General features: G+C 30.0%; 1 protein-coding gene across 3 annotated transcripts; it reads right to left on the reverse strand.

Moving 5' to 3' along the window:
* Positions 1–748: 748 nt before the first annotated feature.
* On the reverse strand, positions 749–10,445 carry LOC143244813 (uncharacterized). Of its 3 annotated transcripts, XR_013025338.1 has the most exons (5): positions 10,154–10,445; positions 9,199–9,280; positions 6,008–6,140; positions 3,498–5,781; positions 749–2,999 (listed from the first exon to the last, which is right to left on the reverse strand). XR_013025338.1 is itself a non-coding variant. In XM_076490166.1 (4 exons), the coding sequence occupies exons 1-4, from the start codon at positions 10,224–10,226 to the stop codon at positions 5,692–5,694; spliced, it is 378 nt and encodes a 125-aa protein (XP_076346281.1). In that variant the 5' UTR covers positions 10,227–10,445; the 3' UTR covers positions 3,055–5,691. The 3 variants fall into 3 exon arrangements, 2 of the variants coding, with proteins under 2 accessions (XP_076346281.1, XP_076346280.1); XM_076490166.1 differs by lacking the exon at positions 749–2,999 and having other exon boundaries at positions 3,055–5,781; XM_076490165.1 differs by lacking the exons at positions 749–2,999; positions 3,498–5,781 and having other exon boundaries at positions 5,841–6,140.
* Positions 10,446–11,287: the final 842 nt, after the last annotated feature.

The raw sequence follows: 11,287 nt of genomic DNA on the forward strand, positions 1-11,287 counted from the left end.
TTTGTTATTCTACTGAATACAATCTGACTTATGAGTAGATCCACAATCTGGATCTTTTAAACAAGCCAGAAAAATAAATTAAATTCACTTACGGATTACTAAAATATTAAATAGAATAAACTTTAACTTAAATTTATGACTAGCTGAAGATTTGGAGAATTGTTAAGAAAGTAAGTGATTAGAAAACATTTTACTTAGTTGTTTACTGTCATTTTATTGAGCAACAATAATAGATTTGTATATTAGTATTATGAATTCAAAAATAGAGTTAGGAGATCTTACTCTCGTTTGTGATATACGCAATTTAGATATATTTTGTTTAAATTATGTGAATTCTTTAAAATGTGATAACTAGATTTAAAGATTTAAATGTTTAAACGTTAAAATAATAAAAAGAAGCGATTTTATCAATGTTTTAGGAGTTGTTGAAAGTATTAGTTGGATAGATTTGTAACTGTTGCAAGGATTTTGTCATGTTGAAAGATTAATTTCGAGAAGTATAAAATAAAATTTAGAATTATTTCATAATAATTAGATCTTTGTAACTTTAATGCATAATAAATGTTTTACCTATATTTTGTGATTTTATAAAAAAGATGACTAAAAATATCTCGTCTGGATTTTGTAATTTGTTAAAAGGTCAGTCAATAGGAGAAATTTTTGCCTGCGTTTTTATTTTGGTTAATACTTACTAAATAAACACCATATTTTACAATACTTATGAAATTAGCATAATAATTTACAGCATTTTTTAAATTACCTTAACACTTTACAATACTGTAAAATTAACATATACTATACAGTACTTGCAAAATTAACTCAGTATTTTACAATACTTGCAAAATTATGTTAATATATTGCAATAATTGTGAAATTAATATAATACTTTACAACACTTTGCTGTCTGCTGAGCCCACTGAAGGAAATCGAACCCCTCATTGTAGCGTTTTAAATCCGTGACTTACCGCTGGGCCTGTCAGACGAAAACGTTTTGATAGAATTTATGATACACAGCACTGTACGAGAGATGTAGTGTTAAAACCTGTTGGTTGATACCAGCTTTAGATCATTTATTATTCTCTTTATTTTTGTTTTTAAATGAAGAACATTGAGACAAGCATTTTAAAGACTTAATAAACATGTGAGATTTAATTTATTTCTTGGTTATACTGATAAAGAGTTTCCACTTTAACAAGTGTATTAGTTAACTGATTGAATAGCCTAACTAGCTTCTAAGTGCGATGTATTATAGAAACAGAACAACGCTACACAACGATCTATATGCGCTCTGTGGTCTGTATAAAAATGTACACCATATTTTAGCGGTGTAAGTCTATAAACTTGCCACTCACCTATAAGGGGACCAAAAATACTGACAAAAATCACAAAGTTTTTAAATGGCATTTAAATATTACTGGAATAAAGATTCCTGTTTTACGAAAATGTTTTAGTTTATTTGTATGAATATTAAAATATTGATTTCCCAAAAAAATATATTTTATGGCACTTTCTTATATTGATAGAAAAACAAATTATTTTCATAGCTGTGTACACATAGCTATAGCTGTCATGGATTATTTCCACCCAAAACTATTAACTTAATGAATATTCATCTAAGTACTAGAAGAGATAATATAGGAGGTTATTTATCCATACTTTTGTGACATTACCAAAAAACATGTAGAAGAAAATGTGTATTTTAATATCACTAAATAAAAAACAAAATAACCGCATGATAATTAAACAACAAAAATATATTTTAATTATCACAGACTCTTCTTTCTTTAATCGTCTACGACCCCCACTAGTACAGTGGTAAGTCTATGGATTTACACCGCTAAAATCAGGAGTTCGATTCCCCTCGGTGGGCTTAGCAGATTGCCCCCTGTGGCTTTGCTATAAGAAAACCCAAACACATAATTGTCTACGAAACGCTTTATTTAGTGTAACGTAGCTACGAGTATAACTATATACAAATTTAACAACAAATCTCATTTACTTTGAAATTATCAAATTATAAAACATCTTGGTTACGGGCTATACTTTACAACACTTTGCTGTCTGCTGAGCCCACTGAAGGAAATCGAACTCCTCATTGTAGCGTTTTAAATCCGTGACTTACCGCTGTACTGATTGTGAAAATTTTAAGTATTCTTCTGCTAGATATATAGGAGACTCATTTTATATAAATACGTTTGGATCACCAGTCACAAAATGTACACTTGGTGATATAATAATAGAAACAGACCTAACACATATTTGGTTACAGTACTACTGACATTGCCGATTCTTATAACATACCCCCAAAAACAACAACAATAACAACAAATTATAATTGATCAGAATACGCGTAAAGCATATTTTACGCTAGCATTTGATTATTCATAGTTAGACATAAGATCGGGTTTTAGAAAAATATTTCAATTTTTGTTTCAAAGAATTTTCGATTCTAATTTATATATTTCATTCTGGACTATACTATCGTTTTAATTAAGGTGAAAAATGAAATAAATTAATAAAACAACAAATTCCTGTTGATCTACGTTTTGACTATAAAGCCTATCAGTTTGAGTATGAAAGTAATCTTGAATTAATACATATTTCCTCTTTAATTATTCTTTATGATTCTTTCTTGTCACTGTTTCAAGTGTAAATCAAACAACAGTTCTCTTACAATTCCTATAACTAAAAAAATAGCCCGTAACCAAGCAGTTCTTCCACAAAAGTTAATTGTTTTATAGCTATGTTTTTTGTTAATTGTAAAAGTGGTGGAGACTTACGAAATAATTAAGAAAACATAATGTTCGTGGAGTTTTCTTAATTAACAGAAAGTGAGTGCTTAGTGTCTGTCCTTTCACACCTCCAACGTTTCGAGATGATGATACATAATGTCAAAATACAAATCTCAATAAACAGCGTTAGGCTTCCCATTACGGCTGTTACTGATGGTTTGAAACAAATCATCGCGTCCTCTGGTGATAGTATCTGGAACTCATTTTCTTTAAGAACAAAAGATAAAAGAATGAACGACAGAAATGGTTTACGCTTTAAATTTAGACTCAGAAGCAAACAAGTCAGCTTAAAAAGAAAATCAAAACAAGGTTTTTCTTACTCAAAAATTGACTATAATTATAATAAAGCCAAACCTTGACAATAAAAGTAAAAAAATAATAACTGTCAAAAGTTTTTCCTATATTGTTTTGTCATTTTCAAATCAGAAGGCTAATATTTGCTTAAAACCTATTTTATTGCTGCAGCCATATAGATATAGAAGCAAGAACCAAATTTACGTTTCGTTTGTTTACTATTTATAACCCTATTTTATTACCATTGATGAGTTTATTGTTTGACAGGTTTAAAGATGTCTAGGCCTTTGTATCCGTTAAGCTTATTAAGTTTATAAACATAGTTTGAAATATAATGTGAAATAAAATTAATAAGGAGCAAATTAATAACCGATATTCGACAGGAGTGAGAAAAAGAAAATGTTATCTTACGGAGTCGATTAGTTTGTTTCCAATTTATGCGATGCCATAAAGTTGTCTCCACAGTTTTAGCTGTGGTACATTATAGGAATGAAGGATGGGTGGTAGGCTTCCTTCTTGTTGATCAAAAATATTAAAAATTAACGATGGCAGAGGTAGCCTTGATAGTTCAACTATAAATACAAAATAAAAATAATAATCAGTTTGCATGTTTTAAAGCAGGACTTTAAAGTTAACTTTTTAAACACATCAGAAATCAGGATGGGAATGATTTCATTTAAATTCACAAAGGTGTGCAGATGAGTTACATTCTACGAAAGGAACTAGAGTAACGTTGAACAGAGCACTTACAAGTGCTCTTTTCATAAGAGTGATTCATAAAATAGAAATAGAAAAAGAATTGTTAAGAATGTAATAGAATTAGTAAAGTTTCTCAACTTGCACGTACTGTATTGTATTAACCCACTACAAAATAATTACGTTGATAAATACGGATACGTTTCAAGTGTTCTTTATCAATAACCTATTGTGATAAGCAGTCTAGTCAGTGGATAACTTAAAATGAGAAAACAACTTGTACAGTTACAATGATTACGAATTTAACATGTCTTCTGTACATTGTACAAGTTAGAGGGAGAAAATTTCAAAACTTCATTACGTTTCTAAATTGAATTAGTTCGTTTTTGAAGAAAATGAATTTTAAGTTGATAGTCAACTATTCGAAAGTGGTCGAGTTTTAGGTATTGTTTAAAAAACATTGCAACTTTTATAGATATTCCGTGTGCTAACTTTTTAATTAAAATGAAACGTTACTTATTCGAGTTGGAGCCGTCACAGGAGTGGCGTAGTTAGCTTCATAATAATGTGCTCCAACGCCAAATTCTGGTGCTTTAAAGCTAAGCTCTTGGATATCTTCTTGGTCGAGAGAACATCTCCATAGTTACCTTTTATGATCTCGCGTTTCTTTCAACCATAGGAATACACCGTCTCCAGGTCATCTTCGCTTCTACCTGTTGGAATCTGGCACAATACACAGTGGCAGAAAAATTGGTCACAGTTTTTACTAATACACATTATGTGTGTATATATGTTTATGGTAATTGCCATTATTTTTTAACTTTGCAGGCTTCTAAAATGTTATTGTAATATACATTTGACTGCCGTGGCCTTCCTACCTCTGTTTATTTGTCATCCATTCAATAAATCAGACTGAATCGCCTACAAATATAATAAAAACAATAAACACTTACTTAATAAATTCTTTAAACTGCTGTTAAAAGGTATTTTCCGTAATTGTGTTCCAATAATAATTTTACATAAATTAAGTTAAAAGAAACATTGTAGGTAGCAGGACCGGAAATTCTTAACACATGTCATGCCATTGAACTTTTGAAAGCTTTCAAAGAAAGTACTTGAAACCTATTTAGAAATAAATACTGATAAAGGATAAAACTGCTAGTGTTACAAAATACCTTACTTTTCTTTTATAAAATACGTCAGCTAAAATACAACACGAAGAACATTTCGACCATTACCAGTTGTGCATTTTAAGGCATTTACAATATTTAAAAGTTACTCGTAACAACGTAGCGAACATTTTTCAATTACAAAGAAAGCAGTCACTCAGAATAAGAATTGTTCGTCCGAGTCATGATACATTAACGTATCCCTAACGAGATGAATATCGATTCATCAAGATATCTTTAAGTTTTTAACATAGAATAAACCTTATAAAACACTCATCAAAAATTGGGCTTCTCTTTTAAGACATTTATATGCTCGCAACTGTTGAAGTAAATCTCGTTCTTGAAGCATTCTTAACGCTAAAAATCCGCTCACATTTGTGAATTCAAGAGTTCGGTGAAAAACAACAACTTAAATATCAGACGAAGTTTAGAAAATTTGAATCTAAGAAAAGAGTAGAACAAAAAATAAATCGTGTGATATTTGTGAGCCGTTACAATCTCGAAGGAAAAGATCATAATATAATAGTAAAAAGACATTATGAGTAACTTGTGTTTTAAAACCTAAATCAAAAATACAAGAGACAGCAGTGAAAAACTTTAAGTGCTGGCAGGATGTAAAATTCTCTCCTAGAATTAGAAATTGCAAGAGAATAGTCAAAGAGCTATGTGCTGGTGACAACAGCAATTTTGCATCAAAAACATATTATACCAGTTAAAAGACGTTAAAAAATAGAGAAATGTCAAAGACTTGCATCAAATAACGTCAAATAATAGTAAATGTGTGACAGAATATAATAAATCCGCATGGATGATATACAGTCAGTTGTTACCTGAAAAACAAAAAAAATAATATTATCGAAATATCTGGTTTTGTATTTTAATTGGTAAGTTTCTAAAACCATAAATACTATAATATCTTATTATTTGAAAAATATATTATGAAATATTTATTTTTAAGCTTTCTAGACCATGAGTAGGGGAATAAAAAAAGAAATCAATTTGAAAGAGCCCCTTACCCTTGGCATTTCTCGAAACTAACTTGAAAAAGCTCCTTACCGGTTGACACCTCTCAAGATACATTTCCACATCAGCTTCCAGTGGAAGTAAAAGTCTCCAGATAGCTTTCCAGGGATTTACTTCTCTTATCTGTTGTGTGTCTTCGCGCATCAATTTAACTTCTACTGGACATCTGTTGTTCCGGAGAGTAAAATCTACTAAGATTACTTGAAGTTTATATGTGCACGCATATTTAGAATTTACATATATATATGTATATATACATATTACAGGTATACGATACGTTTTTACATTTCAAAGAACTTTAAAAAAACGTTTCTTCCAAACGCTTTTGCAACAAGTGTAAAAGTTCGTACTTGTGACACATTATAAAATGATTAGATAATTCATTACGGGGTAATTCTCTTTTTATTAGCAAATATGATGTCATCATTTATATCAGTACTCTCTGTAAATATGTATTCTAAAGTAATAGATAATGTTGTGCATTATGTTGGTGCTCTCTATCTCTTTTTCTTAATAAAAAATAAACATGTATTTATTTTGCATGTTAATGCTCTCTGCAACTATATATAATAAAAGTTATAGGTGGTGTTGTTTTATTATTTTGCTTGTGAATGGTCTTTTCAACTCTGTATACTAAAAATAGTATGTGACAATGTGTCGTTCTTACTTCACATGCTAACTCCTATTACGAGGCCCGGCATGGCCAAGGGTTTTAAGGCGTTCTACTCGTAATCCGAGGGTCGCAGGTTCGAATCCGGTCGCACCAAACATGCCTTTCAGCCGTGGTGGAGTTATAATGTGACGGTCAATCCCACTATTCGTTAGTAAAAGAGTAGTCCAAGAGTTTGCGGTAGCTGCCTTCCCTCTAGTCTTACATCGCTAAATTAGGTACGGCTAGCACAGATAGCTCTCGAGTAGCTTTGTGAGAAATTCAAAACAACAAACAAGTCTTCTATAACGAAACAGAAAAGGTATGCATGAAACTTATTTGTTTGTGTGTTTTTTAACTGAAGGTAGATAGAGGATTTTGACAGACAATTTGAAGTTTCTAATTTGCCTAAGATAATAACTACAAAACAAATTCATTACGAACATGAATTTACGTTAAAGCTTAACATTTGAGCCACGTTTTCAGTTCTTGAAGTTGTTTAAATAAATATTTTATGTTATCTTCTAGTGAAGAACAATAAAAAATATTGAAAAACATTTTATCAGGAACACATTAAAAATTATATTTTTGAAATGATCTATCTTAAACGGAGTTACAATAAAATATCAACTATAAGCATAAGTATGAAGTGGTATATATATATATTGATATATAACCAATATAGCTACTTACATGTGTATTAAAGAATCTGTTGGTATGAGGAATGTATCAAATATTTTCTTTTTCTATAATGAAATTTATCTATGTGTGAAAAATGATTTAACTCTATGTAAAAGTGTTTAATATGGTAAAAATTAGAACAGAAGAAAAAGTAGATATACAATGAAAATCAAATTTAGGGTTAAAGACAAAGCAAGGGTGCGTATCCGCATTTTTAACTCCATAATTTGGGTTTACTAAAAACATTTTATTGAAATTCTTCCTTTCATTGTATAGCTTTGGTAACTGAAAATCAATGTCATTTTACGTCACAGAGTCAAAGGTAGTAGAATGTATCAAATTTTCTACTCACAATTCACGTAAAACAACAAAGAAAGGGGAAAAGAGACAATATCTATTGATATTTTTGTAAGAGGTCACAAACAATTTTCTTACCGATCCTTTTTAGGGAATCTCTCAGTCACTACATTAAAAATTTTCCAGATGCTTAGCTTATTTTATATTTTTTTCTTTTTCTTTTCATATAACATATTTCGTATGAGTGGACTGCAACTTTATTAAGTACGGGCCGCGACTTATATTTTCATTGAATCTTTTGTTCAAAATTCTTTTTTTTTACCAAACTTGATCGACTGGATACTGAACTTAAGTGAAAACTCAACTCAAGTGAGTGATTTTCCAGGAACTCAATTGTTCAGATTATTCACCATAACGAGTGTGTCTCAAGATTACTGGGGCATAATTCCAGAAAAAATAACCGTGGTTCCAAAACAATAGACACTTCAGGTTTAATAATTCGTCCTTGGAACAGAAACAATGACGGTCATTGCTTTGAATTATTTTCATCTAAATTGTTATCAACTTTTTCAAACAAATATTTCTATGCAATTCAGTATAATTAAGTCTAGAGTGTTTTTTTTACAAACTAAGACTATTGAAGTTATCCATACACAAACCACCTGGTTTCTCTGTATGATGATAAAGAGATCAACTAATATCTGCTGTAGATCGTGTAATGGTAACTTTCACTCGTCATGAGCAGTGACTCAGAGGAAATGGCTGCTTAAAAATGTTACAAAACAATGATTTATATAACATTTTGTTTTGAATTGTAGCCAGTCCTATATTGCTTGTTTCTTGAGTTAATTTTGTATTTTATTCATGGTCTGTTCACGCTTTCCTGAACTTAGTTCGTGACATGAATCTTGTGTTATTACTCTGAACATCCCACGAAATCTAAATAATCAAATTCTCTCTACAGTTATACGAGATTACTAGAATCTATAGTACTGTAGTAAACATCCTTGTATTGAATAATTCTTATACGAGTTTATTCAAACAACACAAAACACAAACTACTTTGTTAAAAGATTACTTTTCAAAAACAACGAGAATAAGTTTATTTCTATTTTTGTTTGTTTGATTATTTTCTTGCGATCCAATAACATTCTAAAAATGTGTTTTTTTGTTTTAAACTAAGATCAGGATCAGTAAAGGAAATTGAAACTTTAACTGTGGTTTTAAGATTAAAATCACGAGAATGTGATACATATATGTGAATATATATATGATTTGGAAAATAAAATTCGGATTATTTTTGTGACACTGTTTTTATTTCACAAATACAAGTAACTTAAATACACAGAACAGTATAATAAAATGTTCCTTGTCTTTATTGTTAGGCGTAAGGTTACTCAATGTCAAAATCAGTGCTGTGTCTACCGCATGCATCGAATTCAGATTTTTAACGTTAAAAGCTTTCAGAGTTACCAATATGCTTTTTAAATGGCCTGAACTTGATAATATTATACTTACTTTCAAATATTAAATAATTTATTTATTTTTATTCTTGGAAAGTCTTCATTATCAAAAGCAAAAATGATCCTATGCTTACCCACTTCTGTCGATCAAGGTGACGTTATTAGTTCCAGTTCCACCCTTAGCAACGAGATTTCTTAGAAATATCCCATAGGTGTCTAGAAAAAAAAGAAAAATATTAAGTCAAAAAATTGACGCATTTAAGCATAGCAGGCGGATATTAGGAAATATAGAAGGTTCAAGTGTATTATTCTTCTATTCCTAAAATTCTCTGTGAATTAGAAGAATTATTTTATTTTAGAGCACCTAAGATGCTAAATCGTAATTTCTTTTAGTGTAATAGGTGTGACAATACATTACAATATCACTGATAATAACTTCATTTTAAGCTGACACACAAATAGAGAAAAATACCATTTCAAGTAAACTTTTCGCTCAATCACTCAGCCAATTAGATTGAACATCAAATTCTAATTATCTATATAAATATAATAGTACTGTTCATTGTCTGCTGTATATCCATTGTCACTATTCAATGGTAGAAACTAGTTGGTCACTAGCAATTTTTTGTTGACTATTCAGTGGCATAAGTCAGCTGGACAATAGTTTAGATATCTGTTGAGCATCCATTGATAGAAACTGTTTGTATCCTAGGTTAACGCAAGAGAGATTAAAATTATGCATGTCTGGCTGATTGTTCAAGAGGTGGAGCTTATCTCTAATTCATTTTAAAAGTTAGACAAATTATTATGTATAGGATAAATCAAATTCATTGTAAAGTGAAGCAAATAAAATTGAGAAATATTTCCTGAAATGTTTATTTACTAAACGTTTTGTAGTCACTACAGAGTATGAGTAAATATATCTTGATATTTTAAAGTAGAATTTCTGACCAATGTAATAGTTATCTTAATGGCCTAACATTAATATAGTTAATTTACAACTATAATATCCTAAATTTTGTTTTATATATATATATATAAAGAAGTTAGGATTAACACTTACCTAAAGTACATTTAAACTGAACTTACCATCTTCCGACATTTTTACCTGAACTCTTAGGTGTTCACCTAAAATAACAATCTTTCGTTCTTCGCCTTGCATGTCTAATATTCTAAGAGATAGAGAAGGGAGAGAAGGGTGACCTCTCGAATTGTCTGTAGACTCAATGTCCTATAGAAGAAAAGTGTTCTATTACTATAAATTTTTAAAATAAATATTGCTGAAATATTTTTTACTTAATTTACATTTTCTTAAATAACGTTTTGATTCAGTATTATTAACTGATGTTGTGACATCGAGAAACAATGTTGTATTCAAATTGCAAATTCACAAACAAGTGATATAACAAAGAAATTCAACGATGTATAGCACAACAGGGAAAAACAGGTACCTGACTTACCATGTAATAACCACGTTTATGTTGATAAAACTTTAACACATGAGTGAGCTCCGCATGAATGTTGCTGTCGTTGGAAAGAAAACACATATATGTATACATATATACGTGTTTTTTTAATATTTCGTAACTGGATTAAAACTTAGTATATTGTTCCTTTAATTATATTAAAGGACAATATTCTGTGAATGGTTTAAAACTAACGTCTTGCGTTACGCCGTAAACTTAACAATTTTTCTCTGATTAAAAGTTTAAAATATGTTTATTTTAATAGAAAAGAACTATTTTGTATAATTTTATTTCAAATACAACTATTGTGATTGTTTAACATTATATTAAAAGTTAAAAAGTTTTAGTCTGTGAGTTTCTAGACAACTAATTTATCTCACTAGATATATATATATAATAATTACAAATAGACAACAAGTAGCTTAAAATTTGAATAGTGGAAAATTTGTATGCTGCTTGTTATAGCCAAGACTGAGCGTCGCCTAGGTATCACTGGTTTGCAAAAAGACGCAGTCACATTGCCCTCGGAGCTATTGTTGTGTTATAAGAGTAATAATTCCACTAGTTGATTGGAGTAGCTCAATATCTGGGGTAGTTTTATGTTCTTTAAGTTATCAGTTAAAAATAGGGATGGTCAGGGCGGACAACCTTTATGCAGCTTTGTACAAATATGCAAAAATAAATGTTGTTGCTTATAGTTTGTCTCACAATTCCTTAACTGTTGCTCATCCCATCTTAGTTAACTGTTGGCTGTTAC

Source organism: Tachypleus tridentatus, chromosome 2 (genome assembly GCF_004210375.1).
Source record: "Tachypleus tridentatus isolate NWPU-2018 chromosome 2, ASM421037v1, whole genome shotgun sequence".
In the NCBI taxonomy this organism is placed as follows: Eukaryota; Metazoa; Arthropoda; class Merostomata; order Xiphosura; family Limulidae; genus Tachypleus; species Tachypleus tridentatus.